At 35.7% G+C, this 16,609-nt stretch overlaps 2 protein-coding genes across 2 annotated transcripts; one reads left to right on the forward strand and one right to left on the reverse strand.

Moving 5' to 3' along the window:
• Positions 1 to 3,183: 3,183 nt before the first annotated feature.
• On the reverse strand, positions 3,184 to 10,484 carry LOC100370174 (RNA 2',3'-cyclic phosphatase ANGEL2-like). The gene is made up of 5 exons (XM_002739894.4): positions 9,465 to 10,484; positions 7,623 to 7,867; positions 7,450 to 7,519; positions 6,678 to 7,241; positions 3,184 to 6,272 (listed from the first exon to the last, which is right to left on the reverse strand). Exons 1-5 carry the CDS (start codon positions 10,147 to 10,149, stop codon positions 5,905 to 5,907), a joined length of 1,932 nt encoding a protein of 643 aa, XP_002739940.2. The 5' UTR covers positions 10,150 to 10,484; the 3' UTR covers positions 3,184 to 5,904.
• Positions 10,485 to 10,520: 36 nt separating this feature from the next.
• LOC100369731 (gem-associated protein 6-like) lies at positions 10,521 to 12,714 on the forward strand. The gene is made up of 2 exons (XM_002739892.3): positions 10,521 to 10,770; positions 12,286 to 12,714. The coding sequence occupies exons 1-2, from the start codon at positions 10,607 to 10,609 to the stop codon at positions 12,650 to 12,652; spliced, it is 531 nt and encodes a 176-aa protein (XP_002739938.1). The 5' UTR covers positions 10,521 to 10,606; the 3' UTR covers positions 12,653 to 12,714.
• The last annotated feature ends 3,895 nt before the right edge of the window (positions 12,715 to 16,609 follow it).

A 16,609-nucleotide genomic window follows, 5' to 3' on the forward strand; every position in this document is an offset into this window, starting at 1 on the left:
GTATTTTAAGTCTAATCGGACCATAAGTGGAAATGTGTTAGTACTCTAAATATCAAAACATATTTTAGTATAAGGTAGTAACAAACATGGCTTTGCATTCATCAAAGTAAAAATAACCACATAAATACTACCAAATATACATCAGGGTAAATACTATGTTAGTCACAGTGACTCAAATTGGTGATTATGTACTGCATCATGGTGGGTCTTCCACCCAGCCAGACATTAGGGAAAAGGCCCACCTTATCTGGTTGTATAAATGACCTGTCACTTTGACTGGTTCACCATCTTAATGCATCTGCACAGCCAAATTGTAAAGACTTTGTCTTTGCTGCACTGTGTGATTTGGATCAACATGAGCAGGTTTTAGAGTATCTGTGTGCATTAAAGCATCTTTTTGGGGGATGCCTAGTAATTGTGTGGAAGACTTGTCAGCCCTGAGTGTTCAAGTCATACAAGCATTACATGTTTTTGGGGGATACCTAGTAATTGTGTGGAAGACTTGTCAGCCCCGAGTGTTCAAGTCATACAAGCATTACATGTTTTTGGGGGGATGCCTAGTAATTGTGTGGAAGACTTGTCAGCCCTGAGTGTTCAAGTCATACAAGCATTACATGTTTTTGGGGGATACCTAGTAATTGTGTGGAAGACTTGTCAGCCCTGAGTGTTCAAGTCATACAAGCATTACATGTTTTTGGGGGATACCTAGTAATTGTGTGGAAGACTTGTCAGCCCTGAGTGTTCAAGTCATACAAGCATTACATGTTTTTGGGGGGATGCCTAGTAATTGTGTGGAAGACTTGTCAGCCCTGAGTGTTCAAGTCATACAAGCATTACATGTTTTTGGGGGATACCTAGTAATTGTGTGGAAGACTTGTCAGCCCTGAGTGTTCAAGTCATACAAGCATTACATGTTTTTGGGGGATACCTAGTAATTGTGTGGAAGACTTGTCAGCCCTGAGTGTTCAAGTCATACAAGCATTACATGTTTTTGGGGGATACCTAGTAATTGTGTGGAAGATTTGTCAGCCCTGAGTGTTCAAGTCATACAAGCATTACATGTTTTTGGGGGATACCTAGTAATTGTGTGGAAGACTTGTCAGCCCTGAGTGTTCAAGTCATACAAGCATTACATGTTTTGGGGGGATACCTAGTAATTGTGTGGAAGACTTGTCAGCCCTGAGTGTTCAAGTCATACAAGCATTACATGTTTTTGGGGGATACCTAGTAATTGTGTGGAAGACTTGTCAGCCCTGAGTGTTCAAGTCATACAAGCATTACATGTTTTTGGGGGATACCTAGTAATTGTGTGGAAGACTTGTCAGCCCTGAGTGTTCAAGTCATACAAGCATTACATGTTTTGGGGGGATACCTAGTAATTGTGTGGAAGACTTGTCAGCCCTGAGTGTTCAAGTCATACAAGCATTACATGTTTTTGGGGGATACCTAGTAATTGTGTGGAAGACTTGTCAGCCCTGAGTGTTCAAGTCATACAAGCATTACATGTTTTGGGGGGATACCTAGTAATTGTGTGGAAGACTTGTCAGCCCTGAGTGTTCAAGTCATACAAGCATTACATGTTTTTGGGGGATACCTAGTAATTGTGTGGAAGACTTGTCAGCCCTGAGTGTTCAAGTCATACAAGCATTACATGTTTTGGGGGGATACCTAGTAATTGTGTGGAAGACTTGTCAGCCCTGAGTGTTCAAGTCATACAAGCATTACATGTTTTTGGGGGATACCTAGTAATTGTGTGGAAGACTTGTCAGCCCTGAGTGTTCAAGTCATACAAGCATTACATGTTTTGGGGGGATACCTAGTAATTGTGTGGAAGACTTGTCAGCCCTGAGTGTTCAAGTCATACAAGCATTACATGTTTTTGGGGGATACCTAGTAATTGTGTGGAAGACTTGTCAGCCCTGAGTGTTCAAGTCATACAAGCATTACATGTTTTGGGGGGATACCTAGTAATTGTGTGGAAGACTTGTCAGCCCTGAGTGTTCAAGTCATACAAGCATTACATGTTTTTGGGGGATACCTAGTAATTGTGTGGAAGACTTGTCAGCCCTGAGTGTTCAAGTCATACAAGCATTACATGTTTTTGGGGGATACCTAGTAATTGTGTGGAAGACTTGTCAGCCCTGAGTGTTCAAGTCATACAAGCATTACATGTTTTGGGGGGATACCTAGTAATTGTGTGGAAGACTTGTCAGCCCTGAGTGTTCAAGTCATACAAGCATTACATGTTTTTGGGGGATACCTAGTAATTGTGTGGAAGACTTGTCAGCCCTGAGTGTTCAAGTCATACAAGCATTACATGTTTTTGGGGGATACCTAGTAATTGTGTGGAAGACTTGTCAGCCCTGAGTGTTCAAGTCATACAAGCATTACATGTTTTTTGGGGGATACCTAGTAATTGTGTGGAAGACTTGTCAGCCCTGAGTGTTCAAGTCATACAAGCATTACATGTTTTTGGGGGATACCTAGTAATTGTGTGGAAGACTTGTCAGCCCTGAGTGTTCAAGTCATACAAGCATTACATGTTTTGGGGGGATACCTAGTAATTGTGTGGAAGACTTGTCAGCCCTGAGTGTTCAAGTCATACAAGCATTACATGTTTTTTGGGGATACCTAGTAATTGTGTGGAAGACTTGTCAGCCCTGAGTGTTCAAGTCATACAAGCATTACATGTTTTTTGGGGGATACCTAGTAATTGTGTGGAAGACTTGTCAGCCCTGAGTGTTCAAGTCATACAAGCATTACATGTTTTTGGGGGATACCTAGTAATTGTGTGGAAGACTTGTCAGCCCTGAGTGTTCAAGTCATACAAGCATTACATGTTTTTTGGGGGATACCTAGTAATTGTGTGGAAGACTTGTCAGCCCTGAGTGTTCAAGTCATACAAGCATTACATGTTTTTGGGGGATACCTAGTAATTGTGTGGAAGACTTGTCAGCCCTGAGTGTTCAAGTCATACAAGCATTACATGTTTTTTGGGGGATACCTAGTAATTGTGTGGAAGACTTGTCAGCCCTGAGTGTTCAAGTCATACAAGCATTACATGTTCACATTATTTACCCTGCTGTGTATTTGGTGTTATTTACTTGCCATGTTAGCAAAGACTATGATTTTTAAAATAATCATCACCCTTGTATGTTTGAACAAAAGAAGTAAACTGTAGAATGTTTTTAAAAAATAAATGTTATACTGGTATAAGCACATTGTATCATAGTGACAAAGTGAATCATACAATCAGTGGAACTCCCACGGACCAGAAAAGCTTTAAGTCGTTGGATCGGGATGTGAACCAATTAACATACACCAAAAGCAACTTTCACACCACTCATTCATTTTTTTTCAGGACTACAATCAAACATCTTGGTAAAGGTTAACCTTCACTGGCCATTTATCTATGCTTACAGAGAGTACAAATAATAACTGAAAGTTTTATAAAATACATCAATTTACAGTCATGGAAATAATAAAATTTGTTGGCTTAGTAGATGGTAATTTTCACAAATCTCAGACACATTGCAAAGTTGAAATCTCAAATATATGGAAGCTTGAACAAAATAGAATATGTCACAATAATAATGTATGTTACCATCAGTGAGTGAGTTTTGATAATTATTTAGTATAATTATTTGTAGACCAGTTGACAAAAAGTTAAACTGAAAATGAGTGTTCTATTCTACAAAGCTTGTTAGAATCACCTAGACTTTTTAAAATAGTATAGAAACAAAGATTTTTCTGTGTAATAAAATGTTACATCTTTGTTATATACAAAAACAACAAATCCATAGAAACAGTCTGCCCCGCCCTCATAAGCAATTATTTACATTAATTAAAGATGCATTTCCATTTTGTTTGTTTTATATGCAGAACACATCCCACTTATTTGAAATACTGGCTAGCCTGCATTGAATATTGTGATATTTAATAATCAAATCAAACACACTTTCATTGTTGTAATCACTCAAAGCCACTTTCTAAATTTTTTTGTTGGAAAAGATTTTTCATAAATTGTACTGAAACCTTAAAGTGCCTGTGCAATGCCCACCCTCACGTTTTCCATTTTAGATCTGTGTTCCACTGAAATGGGCAGTTATTGATTTTTTTGCTGAAAATGATTACTTGTATCCAAGTAAATTTGGGCTATTTCTCGTGTTGTAGCCACGCCCACCAATCCTGAAACGGTCGACTGTTTCCGGATTTCCGACTCTCGCCGAAAGTGCGCCACCAAATGCCAAAATGTGAGAGGAAGTCATACCCCTGAGCCGTAATAACACTGGTCATTCAGTATACTTTTAAACGATATACATTTTCCAGTCGGCGTTTTTTTTCTTTCTTTTTTTTTGTCTATTTTCCTTTTTTTTGAGAGAGAGTTTTTAGATGTTGTGTTGTGGGCAGTTGCAGTGAAACATATAGTCATAGTGTAAGTATTCACATGTTTCTAAGCGATCCGAAGGTGCGACATCAGTGGACGAAAGCCATTTAACCTCAGAATCCTTTTTTTGGAAAAACTGTCCTCGTCCATGAAAAAAACAACTAGGTTTAAAGAGAAACGCCGACAACATAAACCTGGCGCAACACTTTTGAAAGAAATAGATTCCGGACTATGATCACCGAGGCGGATTTCAGAAAAGAGAGAGACGTCCGGCAAGTGTTTCAAATGAGTTGACTTTTTTTGTGATCGTGATTATCGTTTTATAAAGACCATTTAGTCCCTGTTGAGTAAAAGGTAGCAATAATTTCGACAGTGACACGCAAACGAAGTGTCAGACAAACAGGAAATTACACAACCCTTACACACAGCTAATTGTTTTCATTTTCGAAGGCTAAAAGTTTCTGAATTGTTTGGTGATTGGTGTTGAATGTTGAATTCACACATCTGTTCTTTTTTTACCTCCATGCTTGCAGCTTGATCTGCGTAATAATTTATGAAATAAGAATCCGGGCTTGGTCAATGTGTTTCCACCAAATAAAGTTTTAATATGATGTTATAATTATGACAATCACGCCATGGATCACGCTAACTCGAATCCACTCTGAATTTATCTGTATGTGTGTCGACCTCGATTATTTTTGTTATCCAATTAAACGTCGCTTTTAGCGCACTTGCCTTTGTCCTGACCCAACGCGCTCACCTATTTCAACAAAATTTCAATTTATTTCCACGCGGCTGTCATTTATTTAGTAACTGTGATTTGTCGTTTTTTTTTAATTATCCAGACGATCAATGAAATAAAACAGTGTAGGTAGTGACGTGCCTAGTAACCTGCTAAATAACGAGATAATTCCAACGTCAAACTCTATTTTGTCCAGCGACAGTGTACAAACGTGTGCCGCTGACGATCACGGTGACCAGCTACACCAGAACGAACATATTTCGCATCTAACCCAACCCCATGCAACAAAAATTTATACTATGTGTTCATTATGGTCCATTCTTTCTCGACGAACAAGTACATAAGTGAAAATGTAGTCAAAGACGAGAAAACTGCAGAAGGAATTTGACTTATTTACACGTATCGGCAATGCAAGCTGCCATGCGACTTCCCCTTCTGACGTCACAAGAGGAATTTCTGTATGCAAATAAGAAGCTAATGAGGAGCCTCGTTTTAAAATACACAAAAATAAAGTTGCCGTAGATTGAGTTTGAAACACATTTTTTTACCTTAAAAAAATAATTCATGCTTAGAAACATAAAAATTAATAATATTTTTGTATCAATGGATAATTTTAGGCGTGAAAATAGCAGCCATTTCACAGGCACTTTAAGCATTTACAATGTACCAGGGATCAGTCAGAAGATGTCTGCAGATCATACAAAGTAGGAATGCAACTTTAATATTATTTCCATATAAACAGTTTTTCATTTTAAAATATATAATGAATGTTTCTTTAATCTTCTTGTAAAAGAAACTTAGCTTGTAATGAAAAATGGTCCGAGGATATCATTCTATTTGGCAATCCTCCCATTTTGTTGGCTTTACTGTCGGAGAATAAAGCTAGTTTACCTAATAACTTCAATGGTCCTTCATAGCGTTCATAAAACGTCCTTGTTCGGCCATGCTTTTGTTCCTCCCTACGACGAGCAGTCAATGAATAAAAGATATAATCCAATGTACAGTTTGTTTTGTCATGATTCGTCGTGACTTCATTCTCTCGATTCTCAGTTCGATGAGTGTACACAGATCTAAAGTTGAAATCATGTTTTATTGTTTCTGAGAAAGTATACCGTGGTTTGACTTCTTGCCAGCCATCACCATCTGTAAAAGATGATATAGTAATAAAACATTTACTTTTAAATTAATATTAATATTGGCTCAAGTTTAATTAAAGTTTTATTGTTGGTGAAAATTGATTCCTATTTTTTAGTAACTTTACTTGGCCAAAAAATAAATCTGAAAGTTACAGCATTCAAAAGTTACACTGATTTAAACCCAATTATTGCACTGTTTATTGGCAAAGTTACTGCTCAAATTCTGCTTTAGTTATTTTTAACCTTTTTTCATTGTTTTTCTGCAGCATCATAATACAAAAGTAAAACTGTTGGTACAGTTAGTAATGAGATGCAGTACAACTGATGGATTTCACATATATCTCAGTACATAACAATGTGACAAACACACATGATAGAATTTACAACTCATACACAAATGTAAATTGTGTACCTTTCTTTTTCTTTTGTCTCCTTTCTTCCACCACTTCAACATATTTACATGCATCTGTGATGCCCATACAGCGTGGCCATAGTGGATATGGTAAGACGTCACCGTGCCATCCTCTATGCTGTCCAGATACTGTACTTGTCTGTGTACCAGTGTATTTCAACATGCCTGATATGAATCTGTAAAGCGGTGAGTACGGAATACTGTTCATGTCTCCACACAGTAAAGTAGGACAGTATACAGGCCTACCATTATGAGTGGTTCTCCGCAGAGCTAGCTTATCAATCTCAGCAAATAGCACAGCCAACTGAGCAAGTTTCACATCACCACGTTTAGGATTGAACAGAAGGTGGGTGTTGGCGACACAGATACGTTGATGTGATGATGTGTTGACTTTTGGTTTGAGTAGCACAATCACACCAACATTATCTCTGTTTAGGAGATATACACCAGGTTTGTAATACTGAATCAGTCTGTAAGTTTCTAATTCAAACTGAGATGTGAGGAAAAATGTAGCACAGCCATCATGTTTGTCTCCCGTTCTTCGCTTGAATACACCTTCATATCCTGTTAAAGAACAATGAAATAATGTTGACAAATGAATACTATAATTTCAGTATTATACTATTTCCATGAACAAAATATCAAAATATCATCATCAAATTATTGTATAATTAATTTTCTTATTTTGTGACAATGGAACTAATTAACACATTCAGTACTGAGGTGTGGGGAGAACACCAAGTCAGTCGGTTCAATGAAATATGTGTCTCACCTAGAAGGGCAAGTTGTGGTTGATAGAATGTTTGGAAATGTTCTTCTTGAACTTCCTGAAGGCACAAAATCTGAAAAACATGAGATTGACAATGTTACCGACGCTGGAGGTTAATATAATAAACTTCACTATCGCTATTTTACATATTCAGTGTCCTGTTGATTTACACTTACATCAGCTTGCAATTCTTTGATTTCTTTCATCAAATTATTCTTACGATATTCCCACTTCAAAATATCCTCATTACAGTGTGGATACAGAAACATGTTCATTTCAATCAATCTTTGGGCAAGCACGTTGTATGACATTATGCTGAACTCTATTCCAGGTTTTCTTTTCCTGATGTGTTCCTTTCCTATATCAGTATAAATCCAGTCTCTCCTGTAGAATTCAGGGTTATTAACTGCACTGTCATCACCTTAACAGTAAATAACAACATAGAGTTGCACAATCGATTAGGAAAACAAATTCTTGTGACAGTTTAGATCATTACTAGTACCGTACTACACAAGTGATTTAGAATGTGTCTATTCACAGTCCCTCTATCCCCGGTCTGGAAACGACTAGCGCTCTTTTGTCTCGAACCGCGGTGCGGGTAAACAAACCGTTCACACGCGGGCCGAGAGAGTCAGGAAGTCAGACAGATTACAATACCGTCAAAATATTAGTTAAAATCGGAAAATTTACCGTCGTGCAAAGCGATACCTCATTGTATGACTTCACTTTGACTTCAAATTCGGGCAACCACAACGTAAACAAACATGTAAACAAAATTATCACTATGAAATTTGGGGTTTTTTAACAGTGATGCGCATCAAAACCAGCCTACCAACTCATAAACATCCAGTTCCTGCAATGCAAAGATTAATATCGGGAATTATGTTCATTTTCTAGTTTTAATAGGGAAAAAAACTTTGCGTGCCAACATGCTGACATCGCTATACAAATCTTGTCAAAATGGCGTCGTTCATGTTAACGTAGTCGATCAAAAAACTGGTGATATTTCTGATTCTTGGGGGTTCATGACAGTTCAAATCAACTATACAACAACTAATGACTTTTTTCTATGCAAAAGTATATAACAATGCTTCACTGTTTGTATATAAATGATTTTTTGAGCACAGAATTGAGTACATTGTCATTTCAAAACATCGCCATTTGCATTTACGATCTAAAAAGCATCCATAAAAGTCGCTCAATTTAACATTAATAAAATGTGGTGTGACAAATAACAAATCAGCCCACCAATTTTTAATGATATGTTTCGATCATAAAATGTCAAAATCGAAGACAAATATTGGTTTAGCGCCGAGAAGTATGGTAAATAGAATAGAGTTCATTTCAATCACCCCAAAATCGAAAACGACAAATATCTGGGTAAAGGTATGAAAATTTGTTGCGAAAATGTGTCGCTGCTGGTAAAATAGATGAAATAAAGAACTACTCGCCGGCTAAAATATGACCTTATACAGATATCCTGATGAAAAAATTATGTGAAAAAGCATGAATTCTGGAATAAACAACCAAGTTGTAAAAAAATACATAACACTGACGATGTCAAAAATAGTGGCTGGCTGCGTACTGATCACGTGACAATGCTTTGCCCATACCCGCAATGCACCTTTGCCAGGGAAGGAGACCAACTCACACCTAATACAAACACAATGACCGTTTCCAGACCGGGGATAGAGGGACTGTGGTCTATTCTATTTCAGGTCTCCTAGTGTTAATCTGTATGTATATAGATTCAATTAAAACTGAAACACAATAAGCAAATCATGATTGCTTATTTCATGTCTACATGAGAGGTTGTCACTATTTTGGGTTGCAATTGAAAGCAGTTTGATCTGGATGTTTGCTCAAATAATAGACTTTACCACTTGATTCCACCATGCCAATGATTCTCACATGTCTTATTGACGTACAATAGTGAACAATTCTAGTGCAACTTTCTTCGTTTCCCAATACTCTTATCAAAATATATTAGAGAGGCAAGTTGAATAAAAAATACATACTCTCTGCACCACTTGAATTCTGAGCACTCTTCACAGACACATTGCCATGTCTTCTCCCATGGTGACTTGGGACTGATTTCAATGACAGTTCCCTACTGAATATATCAGTACCAGTGGAAGTGTCTCTTACAGACTGTCTACTTGAAAACAGTGTAGCTGGTTTAATGTTGTGCATCTCTGGTTGCATTGCGCTGCTGTCATGTGCTGGCTGTTGTTGTTGACATTCTGTTTGTATTGCATTTTGTGATGATTGAGTACAGACAGAGCTTGATATGGAAACACGAGGTCTTGTGGCTGCAGGAATGTTACGCTTGTCTGAAGCCGAATCTTGTCGTGTCCGCTTCCTCATATTTGATTCACTGGATACTTGTGTACTTGCAGCAGAATATATTTGATATGGTGATCTAACAAAAGTATTCGTCAGTGTATTTGACACAAACCTATAGACTGGTTGAACTGATGCAGTTCTTATTGGGGGACGCATTGCCAATGTTCCGAGAGATGTAGTGGGAGAACTTCGTCTGTAAATCGGTACTCCAGGAGTTGTTGGTATGGTTGAATGCAGTGCTAGCAACGGTGGCGCTGAGAAAGGCTGATTTGTAACGATGCTGTTTGATCTAATCTGTTGACAATTTTGGTTCCACATTAATCTGAACTGGGGAGAATTCCACGGCCATGCTGCCATTCTTTACGTAATCCGTTGAGAAAATAATGTCATAGAAAGACAGTTTTGATACTTTGTTGAGTGGTGATAAATTGACACCATGAATATACTAGTAGTGTACCAACGTTCTACATAGTATCTTACATCCGACATGTGACCGGTATGTTGCCATACGTGTACATGTACCTGTATCAGGATGTGGTCAGGTCCATTACAAAAACATATCAGTAGTGTTATGTGAGAAGATTGATATTTTAAATATCGCGTTGTATCTGATATGACGTTTCACAAGATATTACTTGATATTACCAATATAACAACTTTAACGTACGAAGTCAGCCATCTTGTGTACAAATCCCGAATGTATAATTTATCGCGATATCTACATTGGTGGCGTGTTTCACAATAATAAAGCAGCTAACCACAGGAGTGTGATCTAACCACAGTTCGTTGAGGGACTGTGATCTAACATACAAGCATGACAGCGAGTGAAAGCGGAGTGCCCACGCTGGGTGGTGATGAATTTCGACAACAAACCCCGAAAGAAATGATATTTTTCGTTCATAAATTAGTGGAGGTTGAAAGTATAGATGGCAAAATACATACAGGCTGGGTCCATACTATCGATCCTGTGTCTAAGAGGTGAGTAGAAAGGAACAGACCACGTTTATAATGGGGGGGGGGGGGGGGGGGACTCTACTCCATGCAAGTTACAAGGCGGTTTTCCAAAGGTGACACAATTTGTAATCAGACATATTCTAATTGCTTAAACTGAATTTATTATTTAACTTTAAATATTTAACAACAAATATCGGAAGGTTTAGTTGACAAATTTAAATGACTTTTGTCAAATTTCACAACAATTTGCCAATTATGTAAATGAAGTGAATTTATTTATATATGACACTTTTTTAAAATAGAAATTTATACAATATTTATAAAACACATTGCCTGGAAGACCTTTGCGCTTCATTCAATTCCAAAGAATTCGCTTTCATTGCTGTAGAATTTAATTGTCACATTTTAAACCATTTGCAGATTACCTTCAGGCACTTGATAAGTATCTTTAAATGTGTTTTTTTTAGCTGTCATTTATAAATATTTTATACAGTCGTCTGCCCAAGGTTTTCTGGAAAATGAGTGGGTGATTAGATTTTTTCCCCAACACAGTTATAATTCATTCTTTTTTTGTTCAAAAAAAATATGCGAGCGGCTCATTTTTACCATGCAGACCAGAAACAGATCTGTTTTAATTCAAAATGATGTCATTGGCATTTACAGTCCTATGTCCTGCATACAAATGGTCGAATTTACATTAAAATGGAGTTTACTTGGTTGGAGATTGACTCCCACAATAAAATCAGAGATATGATTTGTGAATTATTAAAGATACTGACAGGTCACATACACTATTACTTGTAAAGTGTGCATGGGCTTTGGCATTCATGTTTAGATGCTTAGATGCTTATTTTAGGAATCCATAAAAATAAATATGCAAAGAAATAAACTATATAGAAATCCTGAAATGACAATGTTGACTGTTAGATTTCTCCTGATTAGATTAAGATAGTGTGAATAGAAGATTTTGTGGAAACAAATTTTGGTATGATAGAATGATCACCTCTAGAGGGAATAGGCTATTATTATCAACTTTTCAGCCAATTTTTAACCTTAGTTCCCAAGTGACATGTGAAGTGGTATATCCTTACTTGGCTCATGAAATTACGACCATAGAATACATTGCACATCACTCAAATTACTTAACAAATTTTAAGACCCCACAAATGTCAGATATTATGAGGTTATTAGGAGAATACTATGCACAAAGACCGAATGGTGATTATTTCAATCGAGATGAGTGTAGGTACTGCCTAAGTGTATACTTTGCAGTATCCGAATAATAACCTTATTATTATACACATTTTTCCATTTTACATATAATGAAATATAACAGCCTGATATGCCATTGTGCACTGGTCTAATGCATTCACTAACAGGATTCTATTTCCGTCATGCACTATAGAGATTCTGTGATCAATATAAACAAAGGAATGTGTTCAAATATGACATACACCTAATGCACAAGTCACGTCTGTAAAGTTTTCTATTGTTTTCAGTGTCAAATGAATAATACCTGTAATGTTTATTATTTCTTAGTATTGTATTGGTGCAGTTTTCTGAAGATACATCTAATGAATGTACAGTAGTCATGGGACATGCTGTGAAAACTGTCAGGATATCCAGTGATGCTACAGAGCATGAAGATGAACTAGAGAGACTGTTCTCCAGAGAAACCAAAATAACCTTTACTAAGGAGGAGATACAAAGACGAAAAATTGATTTGAAAGACTGGCTTGAGAAGAATCGACTACCAGTAACCATGTCAGGTGACCAGGAAGAACTGTTATCAGTATCTGATGCCTTGTTTATACAACCTCCGTACACCTCAGATAACTGTATAAGTACTAACGAGATAATCCTTGGTCGGATACAGGCTCTGATAAAGTTAAAACCCAAAACATGAACTGTTATTTATTGTACTTAAATATGTTTTCAGTTTGTTTGCAATTAAAAATATACCATTTATATGGACTGTGATTATTTGTTTCATAACATTTTAAACTTAGTTATTTCTCAGTGTATTCCACAGACATTGGATCACTGGTAGACAAACATGTTTTTCAACCTACATTTAACCAGTTATTCATTATTTGTGTTGGTGACGATGTCTTGCTTGCAGAATTGTGACCCCTCGTGTGCACAGCAAACAATCGGTGTCTTTGCAGTTAGCCTGTATGTGTGTGTGTGTGTACAACGTTGTTACAACTTCAATTTAACTTTACATCAACTTGTGACAATAGAACCTACATTGTCTACTGAGTGTTTATTTTTAGTGCATTTTTTACTCCCGTGTGCGAAGGACACAATGGGAGTCTTTGCAGTTAGTGCGTATGTATGTGTGTGTGTCCGACTGTTCCACTGATTTCTCAAGAACCACATGTTGGTTTTTAATGGAAGTTGATGCATAGGTGCTCTGGTCTAATGCACAGGTTTGATTAGGTTTTGGTAGAAATTCTTGCATATTAATTACCTAATTTGCATAACGATTAGTTGATTTTCAGCTTTTTCACTGATATCTCAAGTGCAAATCAACATATTTCAATGACACTTGGTACATAGATACTCTATTACAATGCACAGACCTGATTAGTTTTGGGTTAAAATCTGTTCTTATTAATTCTCTATTTAGCATAATAATTCATAACTTTCGAGTTCTAATCACATTTCAATGAAACATATTACACACTACATAGATTTCTGTGACATTGCGCAGACTTTATTGGTTTTACACTCAAATCTGTGCATATTAAAAAAAATGATTTGCATAATTAGTCAGTTTTCAGCTTTTCCATCAATATCTCATATACAAGTAATTTTGAACTACGATAATTTGTAATGTGTCTCCAATACTCTCAGCACACAGTTCTTTCTAAGCTTTCTTTGATTTATTTTATGGCTTCCAAATAGCTTGAGTTGAGAAAACAGTTAATCTAGCTGTCCCAGATATCATTTATTCATTTTTAAATTTCTTATACCAGTTTTGATCATTGTTCGACCACTTCTTTTATTTCTGTAAACCAATTGTATAATGCTAATTGTTGGCTGAAATACTGTTGTTTTAATGTTAAAAATACATCGAAATCAAGCATTTTTGCAATTCCATATCTCGATCTCAAACTTGACTATGTAATGAAATTACTTGTAAATTAATCTACATTCAGTGTTATGCACAAGGTAATGTGAGGGTTTGCTGAAACACGCACACAATATGTTTACTTAGTATAAAAAACTTTAATACCAAATTAAACTGTTATACCATGAATTTGGTGAGTTTCACTAGTTTCTATATACCCGGTAGTCAACTTCACCAGTTTTTGGTGAATTTTCTACAACCACATCATGGTTGATGCCTGCATATGTTATGTATTTTTGTTGTTGCAAATGAGCAATGGACCGATGACCAGGTCGGAAAACACAACAACATTTTTGAATTTCTCTTTTACAAGTTTATTCATGATAAGTGAATATATGCTAGTTTTTAAACCCTTTATAGCAAGAACAATATACATTTGATTTTACATCTGTGGTTTTCAGTTTAATATCCCAGGGCACTTCTACCACAAGTTCAATTTAAATTTTTGATAATCAATATGCATGTTTTTCATTATTAAACTGAACACATCTATAGATTACCCAGAGCATCTATGAATAACTGGGATATTATTATGCAAATTAAGCAATTATTATGCATAGATTTCAACCCTAAACTAATAAGGTCTGTGTATTTTACCAAGTTTCATTATCAATTCTTAAAAAACAGTGGAAAGTAAATTATGCAAATCAGATAATTATTGTAGAGGTGTATGGACCAAAAACAAATTAGATCTTTGCAATGTTTTAGAGTATACATGTACCAAGATTCATTAAAATAAGATAAGTACTTAAGATATTGATGGGAAACCTGACTAATTATTATGCAAATCAGGTAATTAATATGCACAGATTTTAATGTGAAACTAATTAGGTCTGTGCATAGTCCTAGAGTATCTATGTACTAAGTTTCATTGAAATGTAATAATTAGTACTTTAAATATAAGCGGAAAAGCCAAAAATTTACTAATTACATGTAGTTAATTAATTATAACATGCACAGATATTAACCCAGAACTTATCAGGTCTGTGCATTGTCTTATTGCTACTATTTATCAAGTTTCATTGTAATGCAAAGATTATCGATAGTACTTGAGATGTCAGTGAAAATACTGAAAATTGACTAATCATTTTGCAAATTAGAAAATTAATATGCATGGATTTTTACCCAAAATTAATCAAGTCTGCACAATCTTCCAGAGCTATATATTCATCAAAAATCAGTGAGTGGGTCTTTAGATATCAGTGGAAAAGTCATGTCATTAATTAGCTAATTATCATGCATGGATTTACACCAAAACCTAATCAAATCTTTGCATTAGCCTAGAGCATCTATGCACCAAGTTTCATTTAAAACCTACATACGGTTCTTGAGATAGCAGTGGAACAGATGGACGGACAACACACACTCGCACGCAGACACACTAACTGTTTCACACACTGGAGTAAAAAAGTTGCAGCAAGCAAACAAATAAATCAATGTTGTTTGCAACTGCAGGTAGCAATCAATTTAAAAAAAATTAAAAAACAAGCTTGCTAACATGAATAATTTTGTATGTCTAACCATTTGTTGTTTGCAACTGCAGGTAGCAATCTATTGATATCCATTTATCAAATTATATTTCTACTAATGTCAGAGTTTTAATACATTTGTACATTGTCTTTAATTTGGATACAGCAGATATTCTTCATCAATATAAAGCTAATTTTATCAAAATCTGTTCTGAAGTTTTTGAAATGCTGCTTACACAGGCTGCAATTAAACATTATGAAAATTAACAACTAAATACAACTTTATATACATGGTTATGGCTCAAAAACTAATCATGTCTGCACATTACACCCAAAGTACTAAATTTTACCAAAATCCACTTTTTGAGATTTTGCATTCACAGGCTGAATTAAAATACGATAGACATGGGCCCCAAAATTAATCATGTCTGTGTATTATGTGCAATATAATGTAGCTGTAAAGTTTTATAACAATCAGTCGAGGCATTTATGAGATATGGCTCTGAATCAGCATTCATTAAAACAAAATGGCCACCAGCTGGCCATTAATAAATACAATCAGAAAATGACATGTATCAAGGTCCCATAATGTCCAACGTATTTACCAATTTTGAAAGAAATATGAATTTCTCACTCCATAAAAACTATGTGGACTGAATTTTTCACTCCATGAATATTACAGAAACAATTTTTAGCTCTGCTGTCGACTTTGTTGAGCAGAGCTTATCATATTAATGATTGTTGGTCAACGACTTTTTGAAAACTACAATCCTTATTGCTTTGATACTTGGTGTATTTGTACAGATCTTAGGCAGACCTCCCTTAGATTTGTTCATTTTGTGATATCTAATTTTGATGAATATTTGTCATTTTTGGTAAAAAGTGATATTTTCAGCTTGTTAAAAATCACATGCCAGATTGCTCTGACACTATATATATATATAGGTACTACAGGTAAACCTCTCTCAGATTTGTTCATTTTGCAATGATTTCTTTAATTGAAATGTGTATTGCTAACAGCATAACTATCTCAGCCGCTTTTTTATTTTTCACTACAGAAACTGAATATCAAACATCGTAGATATACAAATTATAATTTATTCACAACCACAGATGGCAATACATTTCATAATGTACCGATACCTCAGCATGTGTCATGTACACAGGAATGACATAATAGACAGTTTTCCACTCATGGTGAGATTCAGTGTTATGCATAAAAAGTTTTTTTTTTTTAAATTTAAAAACAATACAAATT

Source organism: Saccoglossus kowalevskii, chromosome 2 (genome assembly GCF_978046115.1).
Source record: "Saccoglossus kowalevskii chromosome 2, keSacKowa6.1, whole genome shotgun sequence".
Classification (NCBI taxonomy): Eukaryota; Metazoa; Hemichordata; class Enteropneusta; family Harrimaniidae; genus Saccoglossus; species Saccoglossus kowalevskii.